This window comes from Thunnus thynnus, chromosome 5, assembly GCF_963924715.1.
Source record: "Thunnus thynnus chromosome 5, fThuThy2.1, whole genome shotgun sequence".
Classification (NCBI taxonomy): Eukaryota; Metazoa; Chordata; class Actinopteri; order Scombriformes; family Scombridae; genus Thunnus; species Thunnus thynnus.
The window spans coordinates 26,887,431-26,908,352 of NC_089521.1; the positions used below are offsets into that span (position 1 = coordinate 26,887,431).

At 38.2% G+C, this 20,922-nt stretch overlaps 2 protein-coding genes across 3 annotated transcripts; both read left to right on the forward strand.

The window, feature by feature from the left end:
- The first annotated feature begins 609 nt into the window (after positions 1-609).
- snx22 (sorting nexin 22) lies at positions 610-8,212 on the forward strand. Its single transcript, XM_067590427.1, has 7 exons — positions 610-945; positions 5,025-5,108; positions 5,608-5,712; positions 6,028-6,122; positions 6,510-6,542; positions 7,114-7,181; positions 7,361-8,212. Exons 1-7 carry the CDS (start codon positions 859-861, stop codon positions 7,468-7,470), a joined length of 582 nt encoding a protein of 193 aa, XP_067446528.1. The 5' UTR covers positions 610-858; the 3' UTR covers positions 7,471-8,212.
- A 3,852-nt stretch (positions 8,213-12,064) lies between these two features.
- Positions 12,065-19,894, forward strand: adpgk (ADP-dependent glucokinase). Of its 2 annotated transcripts, none has more exons than XM_067590429.1 (8): positions 12,065-12,286; positions 14,348-14,582; positions 15,322-15,547; positions 15,639-15,701; positions 16,095-16,215; positions 16,306-16,502; positions 17,494-17,592; positions 17,709-19,894. In XM_067590429.1, exons 2-8 carry the CDS (start codon positions 14,365-14,367, stop codon positions 18,270-18,272), a joined length of 1,488 nt encoding a protein of 495 aa, XP_067446530.1. In that variant the 5' UTR covers positions 12,065-12,286; positions 14,348-14,364; the 3' UTR covers positions 18,273-19,894. The 2 variants fall into 2 exon arrangements, with proteins under 2 accessions (XP_067446530.1, XP_067446531.1); XM_067590430.1 differs by having other exon boundaries at positions 17,712-19,894.
- Positions 19,895-20,922: the final 1,028 nt, after the last annotated feature.

Here is a 20,922-nt window from a genome sequence, read left to right on the forward strand (position 1 = left end):
AGGAAAAGGAGCATTTTTTACAATATAAAATTGTATAAAAGTACAAGTTGTACTTCTAAAATGTATGTACTTGATTAAACAAATTCGAGTTCTTTTAGCTGAAACTGATTATTTGTCCATTTTTGTTACTTCTGTGTGGATGATGACGACGCCTCGTAGTGTGAAGATTTTCTGTATTTAGACCTTAATGTTAAGAAATACAATTTACATAAAATATGTAAATTACAAGAAGTAAAACGGTTGAATGAATTAATGAATTAATGAATGAATACAGTATAAAAAACACAAATAACTATAATGTTTTTGTTATTTTAAAATCAGGCGCTTTCTGGGGACTTTGTATTTCTTAAATCCTGAGCTGGATAAAAGTTTTGAATAATTTTCCTGCAGTGTTCAAAACAAAACTGCACATGAAAGTCTGAAAGTTGAACCAAAAGACACACATCAGTGCATGTTGAACCATAAAAACACAGTAACGTTAAACCTTCAGACTCTGTATACCAACATGCTCTCTGTCCACTAAACGTCACATTTCACCAGACATCATCATGTGCACTAAACTCGTGATTATCATTATTCCTTCCAGCAGCAGCAGCAGCAGCAGCAGTTATGGACAGTCACTAACTGCTGGACCTTTTCTAAAAAATGTTGGACTGCACCTTTAATGGCCCTGGACGCGCCTGCAGCTGGGTTTGTCCAATTAGTGTGTAGGTGGAGCACAAACCGACTGCAGAGCGACAACAGACGGACTGACACACGGGTCTCTTCTTTTTTTTGTAGTTTTCAGTTCCCGGACGCGGAGAAAAATAGTTTGTGATTAGTTGTTGAAAGTTACAGATACATTACTGTTCAAATCTGATGCTGGTGGAAGAAGATTTCCTAATGATTGAAGTGTCGATACCATCGATGGAGAGGGAAGTGGATGACTCGGGAAAGTCTAAAAAGGTGAGGACGCTCTCTGTTTAATCTGTACAACTCACCTTTGGCGCAGCGTAAAGACTTTTTATTGCTTCACCATCACGGATATTCGTTTGTAATGATAATAAAACTGTGTAGTGTGTAAAAGTGCGGTTGTAAAGGTGAAACTGTGACGCCAGGTGAGCCAGATAACCTGCAGGAAGAGTGACAGTGACATCAGCGCAGGTTTTCTTTGATTTCTTTCCAGAGGTGCACGAGGAGCTCAGATAGTGGAACTATCGATATTACAAAGGAGTAATACTTGAATAAAAATAACAGTCTTGTATTTGGAGGTAAAAGTAGCAACAACAGCCAATCAAATATTAATTTAGTTAAGGTTAAAGTCCCCATTCAAGCTTTTACTTTTAAAGGTGCAGTGTGTAGAATTTAGTGGCATCTAGCGGACCGAACTTGGCAGGAATGGAATATAATATTCATAAGTATATTAAGATTAGTGTATAATGTTTTCATTACCTTAAAATGAGCCCTTTATATCTACATAGGGAGCAGGACCTCCTCTACAGAGCCCACCATGTTGCACTGCCATGTTTCTACAGAACAGACAAACCAAACGCTGGCTCTAGAGAGAGCTTTTCGAGTTTCTCATGAGCTTTGCGGCCACTGTAGGTTCCCCTACACACCTGGGGGGGGGGGGTGCAGGTATTCAGTTTGTTGCAATCTACAACTTCACCACTAGATGCCACTAAATCCTACACACTGTACCTTTAAGTAAATTACAGAAGTATTGGCAACAAAATACATTTAAAGTACATTTAGTATCAAAACTACTATTATTCAGAGCATTTAGAGCCTTAAGTATGATGTAATTTGTTAACAGTAACTATGTGAAGACAATATGACAATATTATATATAATATGACAATAATTATATAGAAATTAACTACAACTGCTACAGAAGTGTTGGCAATAAATTATAATTATAGTATCAAACGGCCCCTGTCAGAGTTATTATATCACTGGATCATTATTATTGATACATTAACACGTAAGGAATAGATGCTTTAATGTTAGAGGTAGAGCTAATTTTAATTTCTTTGTGTACTTTTAGGTAATTTAATCTTTAACAGTGCATCATATGTTTTGTCTGTAAAAGTAGTCGAGTAAAAAGTACAATATTTCTCTGAATTGTAGTGGAGTAGAACTATAATGTGGCAGGATATGAAAATAGTAAAGTAAAAGAACCTCAGAACTGTATTTAAATACAGTACTTGAGTATTTAAATAGAGTACTTTCCACCACTGAAAAGTAATATATACTTAGTACATTAACACTGAAAAACAATATGTTTGCTGTGAACATATATGACCTCAGTTATACTCACACACCTCCAGGCATGTTGTTTGAGCTGCAGGAGGAAACCGTGTAGTCTGAAGCAGTGTCGGACGCATTCAGATCTTTTGCTTAAGTAAAAGATACAGAGCTGCAACGATTAATCAATTAATTGATCGACAGAATACAACTATTTTGATGATTTGATACATGTAACATTGAGAAACAAGCAAAAATGCCCAAATTCTCTGGTTCCAGCTTCTTAAATGTGAAGATTTTCTGTCTTCTTTTGTCCTCTATGATAGTAAACTGAATATCTTCGGTTGTGGACTCTTGGTCGGGACAAAACAAGACAATTTAAGTTGCATCTTGGGCTTTGGGAAACTGCAAATCAGTATTTTTTCACCATTTTCTTACATTTTATAAACACAAACGTCAAATCGATTAATTTAGAAAAATAATCAGCTCCCTCTGAAATGTGGTGACGTTCAAGTACAAAGTAGAATAAAATAGAAGCACTCAAACTGGTTGTAAGTGCAGCACATTAGTAAATGTACTTATAGTTGGTCTGATTCATTTATACACCACTGACTTGTTTAAATTGTTTAAACAGTTAACCCTTTTTTAATAAACTCAAAAAATCACCACTTAGCAAAGTAGTCCAGCTATCAGATCGTGTCTTTCTATCTAAAAAGTAGCAGAGTAAAAGCAAAAGTCTCACAAAGTAGAAAAAAATCAAGCTAAGTAAACATTTTCAAACCTGTTCTTCAGTATATGTACTCAGGTGTTGCAAGACCAAAATCTGTAGGACCATTTGATAAAGGAGCTTTGTCTTGTTAGATGTTTTTCTGCAGTTGGACGTAAATGCTGCATAAATCATTTGCTGTAAAACATTAAACTGCAGTACGCTCCGTCTCTCTTGATACACAAACACACAGAACCCAACATCTGGAACCGCAGACTCAGCTGTATCCTGTCTGGAGATTTGTTGAGACGAGGAAACCGGAAAAATGAGCATAAGTGGTTTAATAACTCTGTTTATGTGTTACTTAAGTTTTCCACACTAGTTTATTCTTGTGGCTATAAACTCATTTACAGTAAATACACGGAGCTGGAAAAGTTGTTGGTGTTGAAACAGACCAGTGTGGATCAGACTTGCTGAGAAGGATCACCTTGTTATGAATGTGTAAGGAATCTCATTCACACGTACACATTTTGAAGTTTGGGGAATCTGCTCCGGGTTATCTCCAGTAAAGAGGATGAGTGTGCATGTGCTGAACTGACCTCAGTTACAGGATCGTTCAAGTTTATTCAAGTTTATTTTTGTTCCTCTCCTTACAGATTATTCAAAAAGCAGAAATGAAATATAATGAAAAGATAGCGTCCCCGGGGCCAGAATGCAATACATAAAAACCATAAATTAAAACAAAGTAATAAAAAACAAGCATAACGGACTCGGAGAAGCCGCTGCGACCTTGCGTGCAATTAGTCAAGTCTGTCCTAAAACAATAGTCAGGAGCCCAAATGAACTTTGACACATGTTTTCTTGCAATAATCATCCGTCCTGTTCATACTGACCTTTAGAAGATCCCTTCATAGTGCACTTACAATGTAAGTGACGGGGGACCAGTCCTCCTTCTGTGCAGAAAATGTATTTAAAAGTTTATTTGAAGATAATATGAAGCTTCAGATGCACAAATTAGTCAAATCAAATAGATATCTTTCAAAGTTACTGTCTTTTAAGTGCCAAAGTCCCTCTTTTTGTGACTGTACTTCTGCTGCAGCTAAACAGGAAAACACTTGTCGAGACACAGTGAGGGACTAAAAAGACCGTAACTGTGGAAGATATCCACTTAATTTGACTAACTCAGACAGCTGAAGCCTCATTTTAACTGCAGATTAAACTTTTGAATTCATTTTTGCTCAACAAAAGGACTGTGGGTTTTGTCTCCCATCACTTTAATCATAACTACATTTGAAGAGGATCTTCTCATGGTCAGTATGAACATGAGGAATGAAAAAACAAAACATGTGTCAATGTCCATACTGGCACCTGACTGCTGTTTTAAGACATACTTGAGAAATTATGAACCTTTAATCCTATATGTTCAGTAATGAAGGTATAATCCTCCACAAGATGGTAGTCTCATGTTAGTGCGACTCTCAAACCAGCATCCATCACAGAGACGAGGATCCGTCTCAGCACACGTACAGCAGATTTAATATCAGCTGATTTCCTGAGGATGAACTGTGAAGATCTGCAACTCCTCCTGGTGGAGAAATGTCATTGTCGTTGTATCTGCATGCAAACTTCACAGGACAAAACCAACAAACATGCAGTTTTAAATGACTTTTTTCATTATACTAATATTTTTAAAAATATAACTGCACTGTGAGAATCTGCAGACTTTTTCCTGCTTTAAGTTGGTCTTAAATCTGTAACATCTTCTCCTGCATTTTTTACAGAAAGGAAATTATTCAGTTTTACAAAAAAGGAAACTATGATAAGATTCAATGTGTTGTTTAAATAGAAATCTATATTAGCTGAAGCTTGTTAGTTAGTTAGTTAGTTCTCTCTTTAAATTAAAATTCATCTTTATCATTGTAATTAAAAAAAGATCTGACCAAACTGGAGAACCATGTCTGAACATGATGATGAAGCAAATACTACAGTATATAATAATAATTTGCATATAATATTTCCATCTGCAGCAACTTGAAACTCAGTTAATCACAGATTGTGAATAAATCTTCTGTTTATCTCTGGTTTTTTGCAGCTTTTCAGGGTGGAAGTCTTGTTTAATGGGAGGAAACATTATGTGCTCAGAAGAAACAGTGAATTCCAGACTCTGCACAGAAAAGTATGTACATGCAACCATCCCTGCTACTATTAATACTATTGAATGAATGTTATGGTATGAAATGTGTATGTGCACATATATATTATGCTGTTCAGTTTATATTTGTAACACAAAATAAAGACAATTTACATGCAGCATTGGGCTTAAAATCACAAGGAAGCTTCACATCGAGCATCTCCAGATGTATTGTGTTTTAGACATGATAAGGATTATTTAAAATTTTGCACAAACTGTTGAGCTATCACCCAAAAATCACCCCCATGTTGTTACTTGACAGTTGAGAAGTGAAAGCTTATTATGTTCTGTAAAACTTTTGTAAACAGATATTTATTTGAAATATTCTAGGTTTAGGTTTTTCATGTTTAGGTTTTATTTGCAACTAATTTTAATCCACCTCATTTCTGTTCTCTGATTTCAGCCACTCTATATGTTGTGTGCTACTGTAGTCGCTTCATTACAGTCGATTTGAAGGTTCATGTTTATGTTTTGATACTTTCAGCTCAGGAAGATCATCCAGACTCCTGATTTCCCGAGTAAAAGGAATCAGCACCTGAGGACCAAACCTCCCGAGCAGAGGAGGCAGGAGCTGGAAGATTATATCCAGGTAACACCCTGATGTGTACACCCAGTACCAGTATGGTGTGAGAAGACTAGATTGGTTGCAAGGCACTTTTTTGTAGAAAAGTAGCTAAAGGGGACGCCACATCTAGCGAGAAAGCCGGCAAGTTAGCAACACTGCTGCCAAGGCAGTGTGTCAAAGATTAGTAGAGATATAGATTATTCATTTTACTAAAATCTTGAGCATATGATGTTCACTGATGTGAAGTATGTTGCTTTGTGTTATGTCACTTGTTCTAAAATTCATTCATAACATCACATTAAGCAGCTTTAACCAATATTCACTTTGTTGTCTGGCCAGGACATCATCTATCAGGACGAAGACGTGCCACAGGTGCTGCTGGATTTCCTCCACCTTAAACACTTTCACACGGTGAACAAGATCAGCAGCGTGGAGTGAGTCCCCCCTCCGGTCCAGACTCCTCTGACTGCACCCAGAGATGCTGGAGATGTTATGCTATAATTAGATCCTCTGTTTTTTTGGATTAGGATCAATGCAGCAACATATTAAAACTGCAGAAACATTTTCTTCACAGTGGAGTAGAGCAGACGCAGTGGCTCCAACCCAAAATATACATAATGATCAAGGAGTGAGAGAGAAATGTGATATTTAACATTACACCTGTGTGTTTTAATTGACTTCAACAAAATGTTTCTTTTTAATGTCGTAGATTTAAATTGTTTTTTGTCTCCTTACTTAATTGAATATATAAGATAGAAAAACCTTTTATTTGCATGGTGTCCTTGCAGGAAATCTTAAATAGTTTTGTGCTCTAATTTCAGATCTCTTGATGAACTGGACAGTCAGGATTACAGGTGAGATCTTTACTAGTATTTCTAGTTTCTCAGTATTTGTACAGTTCAGTACTGTGTCTACTGGCAGGGATGTACGGTAGTCAGGAGTACTGCGCTCTGTGCAACAACACCATTAATCCACTTATTATACTTAAAGCAGAGTGGCTCCTCATCCACAAGTGACTGATTATGTATCAAACACATCCCTAATTGAAATTTTCTTATTGGTGCAAGTGTGAATCAGCTGTCATGACCATATTTTCACCTGTAGCTAAACCTCACCAACATGTCTCCAGTGCTTTTTCAGTTTGTTTTATAATCTGACTTTTCGAGACGGTTTATTCCTTTGCAGTCCTGCAAGTTTCATCCAAACCCAGCTGAAAAACAGAGTATAAAATAGAATAAGTGTAATGGCCGCCCCTCGGCTCAGGAAAGGCTTAAAATATGTGTGCCGCCACCGAGTCTGCTTATCAAGCATCTGGCGCAACCAAATTTGAATGTAAATACATGCCGCATTGACACAAATGATAAGTTCTATCACTTTTTTTTCTTTTTACTTCATGCAATAATGTTAACCTTAATGTGTCCTCAGTTATCAGCAGCCACATCAGCGAGTGCTGGGATTTTTTCATGATCCTTATCTCTCCAACGGCACATCAGGTAGGAAAGAACAGACTGCAAATCTACTCTGAAATGTTTTGACCCACAGAAACAGATGTTGACTGTGTATTTTCATGTGCATTTTGTTGCTGGATGTTTTATTTTTTTTAACTGAAATGCATTTAAAAGCATAACAACCTGACCCACACAGTATAAATCTAGATCGTCCTGTCCTGCAGGTCTCCCAGATGTGGTTGTGGACGGGGTTCTTCAGGGTTTTTACCCCCGGGACGTCAGAGTCAGCTTCACTCCCCCCACTCTCACCGAGCCCACTTCTATAGAGGGCTGAGATTATAAACATAGTTTTTAAGATTATATATATGTATATGTGAAAATATAGAACATACAATAATGCCAGTAAGACTGATTCATTACAAGCTTGTAGTGTACACTTGTAAGAAAAATGAGCCCTGAAATAGGTCACTTGGAGGCTGCCTTTGTCCAAAATGTCCTACAAAACCATGAATACTATTGTTTGGTTGGTCCCAGTGGGACTGAAACCAGTTACTCAGACTTTGTTGTTCTGCTGCTTCATATGTTGTCTTGTTACAGCAGAACTTAGATTTGTTTGCAGAAGTAGTCGAACTCATTCAGTCGGTGTTTTTATGCACTGTTAGTTTAAATGATATACAAACTGTTTTTATAATTTTATTCATACTGTGGCTCAATTTCATTTTTAACTGAAATCTCACTGTAGGAGTGTTGAAAATCACTTGAAAAGATTAGTTTTTAATATATACTTGTTTACCTTTTTGTCAAAGTTTGTCTCATTTGATAAAGACTCTCAAAGTCAACCAAGAGTGTCCAGTTTCTTACATCCTCTCTTAATGGTAATTCAAAGTTTATTGATGCCAGTTACGTTTGTTACAGTAAGTCAAACACAACCTGCCTTAAACCTCTTATACCAACACTGGTGCAGAGGTTATAACACTTGTGATATTTTAAAGCACTTGTATGATGGAGTTGTATGTATATATACTGTTTTTTTTTATCATGTATATGTTGAAATTTTAATAAAGGAGGAAACATGACTCATTCTGTGTGAATTGTCTGTATAAACTTTTAACTGTAGAACAAGAAAATCCACATTCTTCAGTTTTAGAGGCTGAAGGTTGGAGGCGTTTTGGACACAATAGCGCAGAGAATCTTTTTTTCCTTTCTTATCAGAGCATCTTTACAAGTCATGCTTTTATTTCAAGTGTTACAGGACACTAATCAGCCAAACGGGTTGTAAATACTTAACTTTTTACAGTGAGAAGGAAAAAAAAAAACAAGAGCATTCCTCCAGAGGGTGAGGAGATCTGAACGATTCCTTTTCAACAAGCATTAAAAAGTGTTTCCTGTTGGCTTTTTCACACCTTATTAACCAAAAGGGTATAAAGTACAAGGTTCAATACAGCCTTGTGATAAAATTCTTAACTTTTGTTTCTTAGACTTTCATAGATTCTTAGACTTTTTGAAATGATTTCTCAATTTGTTTTATATAATATGTGTGTTATTTTAATGACCTTAAACTCAGAATGTGGCAGATTCAAGCATCTAAGGGACCATTTATGGGGTTTTTTAAAACGGTGCCTCACTGAATTTAAAGCAGCTATTTCTGCATAGAAAATGCATTTATCCCATAATTCGATTTCCCCCCTTTGAGAACTTGCATTGAAGCGAAACTCAATTCGATTCCATAAAGCTACCGTTTTAATCTCCTTATGCTCAGCTAACATGGCTTTACTTGAAGAGTTAAGTTTCTGTTTAAAAACCACTCAGACTGGGACCATCTTATGTAAATGTTTAAATGTTATCAGACTGAATGATTGCTTTATACTGAGGTATAAAGGGTGTCAGTCCTCCCTACAGCGGCTACACCACACCTCATCCTGGAGCAAAATAGTTTGCAAGCAGCAACAAGCAGTTCAGGTCGAACTCTCACACATAAACTGCCTGAAGGAGAAAAGAGAAGAAGAAAGGGTCTAAGACTTTATGTTGTTTGGTTGTGGTTCACTTTAGTCTTAATGGGCCTCACTTGTTAATTTCAAGACCAGGACCAAAGAGTTAAAGCAGTTCATTAATCAGATGTTACTGGTTACTACAACCTATCTGTTATCTTAAAGTAGAGAATCACACATCTGTTGAGTGTTGCATCCATGCATTTAGTGACCAGTTTAAAACATTATAACATTAAAACAAAGATGAGTGATACCATTAAACTCTAAATAAGGGACAAACAAAACTCTTCATGTACTATCAAGCCTTAAAACTTTTAAATCTGGTGATGCTAATTTTTCTGTTTCATCAGACTTCCTGTTATAAGTACAACTTAATTTAGGAGAACTTGATTTATCTTTAGTACATTTGTCCATGTTCTATTTTAAAGAGACTCTACAGCAGTTTAGTACTGCAGTTGAGAAGTCTATGAGACAGATTTTTAAAGAGAGTGGTCAAAAAAAAAACACAGCAGAGGCAGAAAGATCCTTATTTTTAGACCCTAGTACGGGTTAAGCTCCAAAAAAACATCCCTTATTTTCCATAATGCAACTCAGTAGCGTCTCATTGGACCCTCTCTGCCTGGTAAAGGCTCACAACTTCCGTAATGTTCGTGTATGTGTATGTGTACTCTCCAAACACAGGCTCAGACTCCTCACACTTGGCAAAGCTCCCACACAGCTGCACAAGTCATTATACAGTAGCTGTAGCTCCTCACGACAAGTAGACCGATCATCAATCATGATGGGCTAAAAAAAATGGTGGATTAAAATACTAGAAATTATAAATATATCACTCTAAATTGAGCCATTTTACCTTATGAGTACTTTGGATAATTAAAGTACATTTTGCTGACAGTACTTCAGTACTTTTACGTAATCAGAATCAGGCCACATGTGTTTAAACACACGAGGAATTTGACTCTGTTTTCCAGTTTACTCACATAAAATGTGCCGAAGCTAAACAAGTGCAGCAGGCTAACAGAGATGAGCACCCATAAACATATAGTTTTTATAAAAGCAAGCGGGTGGAAGAAGAAAATATTTATACAGTACTATCCAAAGGTTTGGGGAACTAAAAGTAAAGTGAGGATGCTTACAAATTAATGCCATGAATAGTTTTTATTTATCAATTAACTTCATACAAAGTGCATTAAACAGAAGAGATGTATTTGGTGTGACCACGCTTCACCTGCACACAGTTCTTCACGGTATTTGGCAGGTCGGTTGTTCCTGCATCTTGGAGAACTTGTTTCAGCTGCTTCTGTCTTTTCATGTCAAGTCAATTTTATTTGTATATCCCAATATCACAAATCACAAATTTGCCTCAGCTGGCTTTACAGTCTGTACAACAGACTTTAGACTCTTGATTCGAATAAGGAAAAACTCCCTAAATACTCCAAAACAGTGGAAAAAATGGAAGAAACCTCAAGAAGAGCAACAGAAGAGGGATCCCTCTCCCAGGACGGACAGACGTGCAAAAGATGTTATGTGTACAGAATAGAACAAGAAAGACGTATTACAGAAATATAGACAAGCAAATTCTAATGGATTTATAATATATATGAAGAATGTGATGAAGAGGATGCCAAGCAGCCTCCAGGTGCCAGCAGAAAAGAACAGGACCTGAGCCACATGACCTCCATCACCATGGAGACCTGGCAGGAGGACAGACTATACATGCACACATCACACCAATCACATACACGGGAGAAAAGACACGAAAAGACATTATTCACAGAGGAAAGAGAGAAGGATAAAGACATTGTTCAGAGAGAAAGAGACATGAGGTGAGGCTGAACTCCTGCAGGATGGAGAACCAGATCCAAAACCTCAGGAAATGGCACCGACAGCCAGGGAAGTTGAGCGGCTCCAGGATGGGTGCTGGTCCAGCAAGAGGAGAAAATAGAAAGGGAGAAGGAGGAAATATAGAGGGACACACAGATCTGACGCTCATGTGCTTGTGGACCAAACAAACAGAAGGTTAGAGAGATGCAATGGTTATCCTGTAATCCCAAACTGACTCGATGATGTTGAGATTAGGACTCTGTGGGGGCCAGACCATCTGTTGCAGGACCCCTTGTTCTTCTTGTTGCTGGAGGTAGTTCTTTATGACTCTGGTTGTATGTTTGAGGTCATTTTCGTGCTGCAGAATAAATTTGGGAACGATCAGACACTTGATGAGATTGCATAATGGATAAGAATGTAATCATCTAAAGTATGTTTATAAAGTATGTAGTGCAAATAGTATGAGTAATGTAATAAGTTCTTTATACATATATATAGTGGGTTATGGGTTATGTACAGTATATGCATGTAGATAGTACAGTATACACATATTTGTCCAGTATGTACAGTCATACTTAAGTAAGACTTTGTCATTTTCATTGTGGAATTGCTTCTTTTACTTAAAATCTTTCTCTGTTAAAAAATATATTTTTCTTCTTGTTCCTACAGTTGAATGTTTAAGCTTCATTGTGCAGAATGATGTATGTGCAGCGTTTGACACTAGAAGACTTTTTTCACATGCATCTGCTGAAAGTGGAAAGTTTCTCTGTGGTCATTGAAACCCTGATTTTAAGAGGTGGGCCCACGAGCATTAATGTGACATCACAACTAATTTGGAAGCCAATTCTGGTCCAATATTCAACATACAAGTGTGATGCAGAAACTTCAGAGCACAAACAAACACTGAGAATGGACTTTACACTGAAGTAGGAGACATCTTCTGTTCAGCAGTTTAACTTTTGAAAGGTTAAGGTTTAGGGCATGAGGAGTGATATTGGTTAGGGTTAGGGCACTGTAAGCCAATCAGAGGCAGAGCAGGGCGGGTCATGACTTCGCCATCCTAGGATAAAAAAAATAGCGCGATTGCCTATGTACCCAGTCAGAGCGCATGCGCCGAGCGGCATACGGAAGACGCTGACTGCTGCTGTGTGCGCTGGCGGTATCGGACTGGACAGGCTGTCTTTCCAATCATTGCTCCTTCAATGACTTGAACCGACTCTGACTTCTACAGTTTCCTCTCCCAGTGGCGGTATTCAGCTAACTAAATGCTCTGTATGTGATTAACCAGGAAAGAGGGTCCTCTTCCCGACTAACAGACCTGAAGCCTTCACATTATCGGTACGTGTCCGCTAACAACTCTGAGGGTTTGACGACTAATCAATCAAAAGCTGCTTTCAAGTCGGATGTGCTGCCAAACAGAAAGTGCTCGCCTTTAAATTTAGACTGCTTTGCTAAGTCGAGCTGGCTAAAGCTACTTGCTGCTGTCAGATTAAGGATACACCGTGTGTTTGCTAGCTCAGTTAGCTAACTGTGTCCACGTTAGCAGCAACTTAACAGTCAAGCTGCTGTTTACTGAAGCATAAAGTCTGTAGCACAGACACTCAATGTTCTCATCCAGCATGAGTTTGCAAAGCAGAGAGAGGGTTTGAACCTGCACTGTCATCCAGGTGTAAATGTGGAGCTCATCAGCTGAAGTTGGTAACAGAGGCTGTAGATGGACATTTCTGCACAGAGGGACCACTGTACAACTTAAATATTACCATACTTGAATAGAGAAAAGCTTAATTTCTTTTAAAAATTCTCAAATTCTCTTTGACTCATTCATTCTTCTGTAGTCATTATCACCAGATGATAAGCTGTGCTCAGCTATTAGATCATTCATCTAACAGGATGCAGAGCTGGAGCAGGAATAATGTAGAAAAACAGTCATACAGATGTGTAATCATGTACTAATGTGTTGTATGATTATATGATTTGTAGGCCTGCAACTAACCATTATTTTCATGATCGATTAATCTGCCAATTATGTTTTTCAATTGATAGATTAATTTAAAGAGGGATCAGTCATGTAGTCATGAGTGATCTGCTGTTTATTGTTTCATGACACTTTTACTGTATCATTGTTTTGTGCTTTAATGAACAGTACGTACAGTACCAGTCAAAAGTCAGGACACACCTGGTACTGTTTATGTATTGTTGAGTCTTGTGCAGGTCTATCTGTGTTTTACTGTTGAGTTTTATGTATTAAAGGCCCGTTTAGGGATGGGCATCGCAAACTAGCTCAGGCTATAAATGCTGTGGTAAGTGGCATGAGTTCAGGTTGTATACTTGTCCTTATACAAATAAACAAAATAATAAAAAAAAAAGGGTTGGTCTATAAAGTGTCAGAAAACAGTGAAAAATCTTTGTCATAATTTCCTAAAGCCTGAGGTGATGTCATCATATTGTCTGCTTTGGTGAATTTACTATCAAACAAGATCAAGCATAGCAGCAAATCCTCACAAATGACATGAAATATTTGGCATTTTCTACTTTAAAAGTGACTGAAATGATTAACTGATTATCAAAATAGCTGCTGATTAATTTTCTGTCCATCGACTAATGAATTAATCTGGCTGCCGTCACAACAGCTCTTCATTTTACGCTCTCATTTACAATGATGCCATTATAGATTTGACCATTCTGTTTATGCTATAGTTAATATAATCAATTTGATGGCAAAACCATACAATTACTGTCTGGTTATTTTATTCACAAATAATTTCTAAGCAAAAATGACAATTTTTACAATTCTTCGGTTCTTCTTTGTGAGGTTTTGCTTTTTTTCTCTGTTTCTGTTCATTGTAAACAGAATATCTTTAGGTTTTGGACTGTTGGTTGGACAAAACAAGACATTTGAAGACTTGTCAATTGATTTTGAGCAGAATCCTAATATGATGATATGATCTGATCATGTTATCATGGTAGAAATTAGTAGAAGTAGTGATGCAAAAATTGTGGAACATTGTTCGTTGATTTGAACATTAGTTGGATTATTTCATGTGTGATTTCTGCAGCACCACTTCTTCCATATACATCGATATCAAAAATATCCTCATTAATGATAATGGTTTCCATCATACCTCCTATCATAGGAGAGCGTCTGAGCTGAGCTGCTAGTCCAGCTCAACATAGTGAGGTTGTTTAATTTTGAGTCTTGTTCTCTGAATGTGTTTCTGTTTCTATGTTTGAACATTAACAACACAGGTCAAAACTGGTAAATTAATTCTGCTTCATATAAACAGATCACCAGAATGCAGCTCCTTAATGCCAGTATCAATAACCGAAGTGAATACATCGATCAGTTTTGAATGCTTATTAGATACGAGAGTAAGAACTGACTGATTTCCTTTTTCACAGGCGTGTGTGGGAGCATCATGTGGAGGAAGGCTTCAGCAGCGGCCCTGCTGGCGTTAGCTGTTGGATATCTCTACCATGGCAACCCGGAGCTGCCAGAGCAGATTCTGCAGTATATCACCCTGCCAAACTTTCAGTCATCATCTCAGAGCCAGAACAGCCTCGAACAGGTCATCTCAGCTGCCTGGGAGACTCTGATCACTTTGCCGACGCGGCAGTGGAGCAAAGTAGCAGTAGGGTGAGTTGCAGAGTGTCACAGTGATGTAGGTTACGTGTTAGTCCCAAAACTGTCGCCTGAAGTTGATATTTATTGCAGCGTCTGTGCTCTCGCTGCTCTGCTGTACACTGAGGTATGTTGAGAGGCTCTACTAGTGAGAAGGAATGCGTTATCGTGAGTTAGTCCCAGCTCAGATGACGTGGTCCAAGATAGTGCTGCCCCATTGAATTATATTACTGTTTACACCTAGCCTTTAGCCTTTAGCCTTTAGAGTAGCAAGGAAACTGGCTGAGTGTTTTAAAAAGGTGGCAGGTGATGATTGGCTGCACCTGAAGGACCGTCCACCAGGGGGATGGACACACAAGGAAAGAAAATGAAAGTGTTTTGGTTTCAATATTACACTTGAAGGTACTTTTGGACTTGTTGAACCTTTTAAAGAGATGTGTGTATCTGCACAAACAGCATTTATCCAGAAACAAAGTTTAACTGTAATGTCATCTCGATACTAGACCAGCCTTTTCTTCCTCATTGCTGCCTACATCCACAATTTTGGCAGTTCAGTCTGATTAAAAGGGTTATTGTGGAGTCTTTCCTTATTCAAATCAGAAAAAAATGACTTCACTTGCTAAAAGCCAGGTTAAAAAAAAATACAGTATGTATATCTTCAGGATTATTTTTACTTGGAGCCAGAATATGATGATAATCACAACCCACATTCAGTATTCCTCCATAACTGTCATTATTTCTTGTCTTTTCGAAGGGTGAACGCGTGTGTCGATGTGGTCGTCTCAGGAGTGGGACTGCTGCAGGCCTTGGCTGTGGATCCTGGCAGCGGCCTGGATCACGAAGTGTTGCACTCCAAAGAGGACTTGAGGGAAGCCTTCATCCATTACATGGAGCGTGGAGCAGCTGCCGAGCGTTTCTTCAGCGACAAGGAGTCCTTTCAGAGGATCGCACGTGCGGCAGCGGAGTACCCCGGTGCAAAGGCAAGGCTACCTTACTCCTCAGACTCGTGTAAGTTGTGATGTCTCTTTTGGCTTCCTGCTTCAATAAAGTTTACTGTTTTCCTTCTTCCAGCTGTATGTTGGAGGGAACGCTGCCCTCATCGGTCAGAAGCTCGCAACATATCCTGATCTGATGGTACAGTAGCATGTATTTACTTACTTTGTAAACTCTGACCCTAAATGATTGAGCTATTTAAGCTGATTATATTAATCAGTTTCAGGTATTTTAATAATGTTGCATAAAGTTTCAAGTGCTTCGCTTTGTAGAAAATTGAACTGAAGATAATAAACAGGAGAAAAATGTATGCTCCCAATTTACAAATTTCAAGAGAACTAATTATTATGAGATAAAAAAGGTGTTTTGTCAGCCTTTTAAACACAGTATTATAGTGTAATGCAGCATCCTTGACCTTCAGATTGAATTACATTAATTCTTCATGTTTGCAGATTGTTAGAGTTTAAATATACAGGACTGGTTCAAGATGATGTGCTTATGGTTGAGTGTAATATGGTTCTTCTTGTACCGCAGGTTTTATTATGTGGGCCAGTTGGTCCCAAACTTCATGAGATGCTGGACGAGCAGATAGTTGTTCCCCCGGATTCTCTCCAGGAGACGGACGAATATCACCTCATCCTGGAGTACAAAGCAGGTAATAATACATGCGTGTAAAGATGTGTCATTTAAAACAGCTGTATCCTGCACTGTGTCTCACCCTCTTTGGTCTTCTTCTCATTTCAAGGTGAGCAGTGGGGCTCCACTCAGGCGCCTCAAGCTAACCGCTTCATCTTCTCTCACGATGTGTCCAACGGGGAGATGAGCTCACTGGAGACGTTTGTGGCGAGCCTGGAGGAGTTCGAGCCCGACCTGGTCGTCCTGTCTGGGCTCCACATGATGGAGGGTCAAGGCAGGGAGCTGTGGGAGGAGCGGCTGAAAGAGGTGATGAGCAACATTTAGCGTTTGTTAACCTCTTGTTTTAATCAACAGTGCTGCTGTTTTTGCATGTTTTAGCCCTCCTACATCATCATTGATAATGTATTTCTGTTGACCATTTTTCATTTTAATTTATTGGTTTTCAATCATTTCACTACAGTTTGTGCTTTTCAGGATGTCAGATACATTATTGCAGTGTTGTAATGCAGGGCAGATTTCAAATCCGTCAGGGTTGCGACTAATGATTAATTAATTAATCGATGAATTGTTTGATCTATAAAAGGTCAGAAAATAGTGGAAAATGTCTGTGATAATTCGCAGAATCAAAGGTGACGTCTTCAGATATCTAAAACCCAAAGATATTTACTTTACTCTCATGTATTATAAAGTAAAGCATTAAATCATCACATTTGAGAGGCTAAAACTTGTAATTTTTTTGCATTTTTGTTTAGAAATTTACTCAAGACGAATATTCAATTATCGAAATAGTTGCCAGTAAATTTTATATCAAACGATTAATTGACTAATCATTACAGCTCTAAAATCAGTCCTCACTTTTAGCTGTAACCACCCACAATAATGTAACTTTCTAAGTGAAGTAAAGGCGATTAAAAGGTTCAGTGATGAATCATTTACTATCTTTAGCAAGTCTACACACTGAATGAGCTGAAAGAAATGCCATTCAGCAACTGAAAAAATATGGTGTGCTTTTGGAAATAGGTGCAATAAATGTAAAATATACTGCAGGTGCATTTATAGTAAAACATACAAAAAAGCTGAGCCTTTGAACTCTGCCTACTTCTGTTTTAGCTGATGCTTCTGTTTCAAGCAAATTGGGAAACTTTACAGTCCTTGACTTTCAGAATTACAAAAAAAATGGAAAATCAGCCAAATAAAGCTGCAACTAAAAGCTGAAAACAATGTTCCTGAGTATGTAATATGCTCGCACAGTCACGTGATGGTGTTTAAAATCTTGTACTTGCTTCCCCCTTTGCAGGCCGTGGCAGCCATATCTGACATCCGTAAAGATATTCCCATCCACCTGGAGCTGGCGAGCATGACTGACAAAGACTACATGAACAGCATCATGCAGGAGGTACATGTCAAACAGTTGGGCGAGTTTCATGTAGTGAACTTCACAAAGTGCCTCACAGAGAAAAAAATGAGGTTTTTTATATTTAATTGAAGTCTATTTTTCCTGTTTCCTGTTAGCAGGTTATGCCCATTGTCAGCTCTATTGGGCTGAATGAACAGGAGCTGCTGTTCCTCTCTCAGGCCGGCGAGGGGCCTCATGCAGACTTGGCCTCCTGGAAAGGCATCCCAGACGTGGGCCGAGTCAGCGACATCCTCCTCTGGGTTCTGGAGCAGCACGGCCGGAGCGACCCCTCATCTGAGGCGGACCTCACCCGCATCCACTTCCACACGCTGGCCTACCACATCCTCGCTACGGTGGATGGATACTGGGGGAACCAGGCGGCGGCAGTGATGGCCGGAGCACGAGTGGCCAGTAGTCAGGCCTGTGGCCTCCGGTCTGTTGACGTTAGCAAAGTGGAGCTGAAAGCCCCACTAGAGTTTCACAGCTCATACACTGAGCCACAGGAAAAGTTGTCCCTAAACCCAGCAGAGCCCGTTACTGTGTGGCGCAGAGGGAACGTCACCTTCCACCTGACACCGGTGCTGGTCTGCAAGCAACCACTGCGGACAGTCGGGCTTGGGGACGCCATCACAGCAGAGGGACTAGTTTACTCAGAGTTAAAGACCCAGCAGCCTTTCTGAGGTTTGCTTCAATCTGACCATCCAGGGGTCTGAAAAACGTTGATGGGATGTGCTGAGAAGACCCAGTGAAGTTTCACCTGCAGCCACGGTTGTCGGTTCGGAGTCATGAACCCGTTCAGACCTCCGACTCCTGAAGCAAGTTCTGTGTCTTCCTTCCCAAAGCACGACTCCACTGAGCCTAAGAACACAATCCATGGAGACTGTTTTAAATCCTGCCTGATGACACTTCCAGTCTGCTTCAGTCCTGTCTCTTCTCCCTTCTCTAGTACTCCAGCAGACACAGAAATCGAGGTAGAACAGAACAGAACTGGATCTCACCGGTTTGTGAGGTGTTTCTGACACTATGCAGCTGGGCGCAGCTCAAAGCCATCTTCACAAACTCCAAAGAGTTTGGTCGGCTCACCTAATTTACTTTGACCTGCATATCTTCAGTATGCTGTGCCTTGAGAAAACAAAAGAATTTAAAAATATTTTATTTATATTTTAGAGCCAAGCAGACTTAAAATAAAGCATCACATAAGTTACCCTTCTAAGATATATATATATACACATACATATATAAACATTTATGTTTGACTGGAAACTGATGAGCTCTGTCGTAGAAGTGGTATTCTTGATGTTCCCTGTTTCTTTCCAACTTTTGGTGCATTCATGTAAAAATAGTCAGTAGAACACTTGAAAATTCATTGTCCCATGGTTTCAACCTTTTATTCTCAGAGTGTCTGACTTATTTACATGTAATAACTGTTATCTAGATATACTTGACATTTTTGTAATTTCTCCTGAGAGGATCAAAGTACTAAAGAGTGCGACGACAAAGTTTCTGTTTTTCTCACTCGTGGCCGAAACACTCCCATCATGAAGACGTTTCAGTTTGGAGTCTCGTCATAGCACAAACAACAGGTATTATATAGTGTTATTATAATCTCTGATGTTTGTTAAATGTCTGATGCAGCGTTCCTTTTTTTTTTCACCACTTATTTGTGGTGTAGATCATATTACATTATCAGGGTTACTGTATTTGTTTCCTGTTCTTTTTTTTTTACAGTCTCTTTCTCTTCAGTTGTTGCTTTCCCTTCCTTATAAAAATGTGATTTACATAACATGATTGGCTGGAAGATCTAAAAAAAGCTGGCCAGTGTAACATACATGCAAAAAAAAAAAAAGCTTTCTTATTGAAGTACAAACATACAGGTGAATTATGCTTTTTCATGGTTGTTTTTGTTGTTTTGTTGTTGTTTTTTTTTCTTCTGAGCTTTCTTGGAAAAGCCTGCATCATGTTAAGATGTAACATGTCTGAACAATATGTTTGTATACCTCAAATGGCCACCGAAGCCATTGCAATAATGGAGTCTTAATGCAAACATACAACAAACATGTATGGCATTTTGTTTAACCGATTTGATTCTTTGCACTAGTAGAAAGTGGCAGGTGTGCCTGTAAAGGTGAATGTAACCTTAACTCCGACCCCCTCTACCCCCTCCCTCTTTATTTTTTAGCAAGTACAATCTATTCAACTTTACTCATTTCATGGTTCATGTCTCATGTTTTTAACATTTGTAACTGTCGACCAGTTTCATTCCCTTGTAGTTTGTCATTAAAATGTGTATCTACATTCATCATTTGATGTTGAGTTAATTTCAAACGGACCCTCAAAACCGCCAAGTTTGAGTGATTTGCAGCAATTTGATGAAATGCAAATTTATTTGTATTACACATCACTAAATTAGTCATAATAAGGCCCTTTAACTGGGCTTTGCATTAATCTTTAGACCTTTCCTATAAAAGTGCCCTTTGTCAAAGACTAGTTTATGTTACATTAACATAATCCTATACAAATGTGTTGACTTAAAGGTGACAAGATAAATACACAATGTACTGAGAGCTGCAATTAATGATTTTCATTATTGATTCATCTGCTAGTTATTTTTTTCAATTAATTGAATAATCGTTTAATAATAATAAAGATTAAAAGTCTTGATAAGAGTAAGAAATCCATCAGTATGACAGTCTACAAAATCGTTATAATGATGATTTCTCAAGTTGACGTATTCAAATATCTTATTATTGATTATTATTTGTTTAAAAAAAATTGACTTAAATGATTCATTGATTATTAAGATTGTTCCTGATTAATTTTCTGTCAAAAGACTAATTGATTAATTGTTTCAGCTCTACAGATGTTGGCAGTGCAGGGTGTCAGTAGGGTCCCACAGCTCATTTTTGCCTCAGGGCCGTAATGTGGGTCAATCTGGTCAAACGTGACCACCACTATGCAAAATCATAAGTTTATGCTTATAAAAGTGCTCTTTGTCAAAGACTAGTTTATGTTATGTTAACATGGTGCATAATCCTATAAAAATGTGTTTACTTGAAGGTGACAAGATAAATACACAATGTACAGAGAGATGTAGAGCCATAACCAACTCTTTTCATTAGCAATTAATCTAATTATTACTATTTTCAATTAATTGAATATTCGTTTAATAATAATAAAGAATTAAAGTCTTAATAAGACTACAAGACTACTACAAAATTGTTAAAAAAGGCTCATCACAATTTCTCAAGTTGACATCCCTCCTCTGTTGCTCTTCCTGAGGTTTCTTCCCATTTTTGTTCCCAGTTAAATGTTTTTTTAAGTATTTTTTTC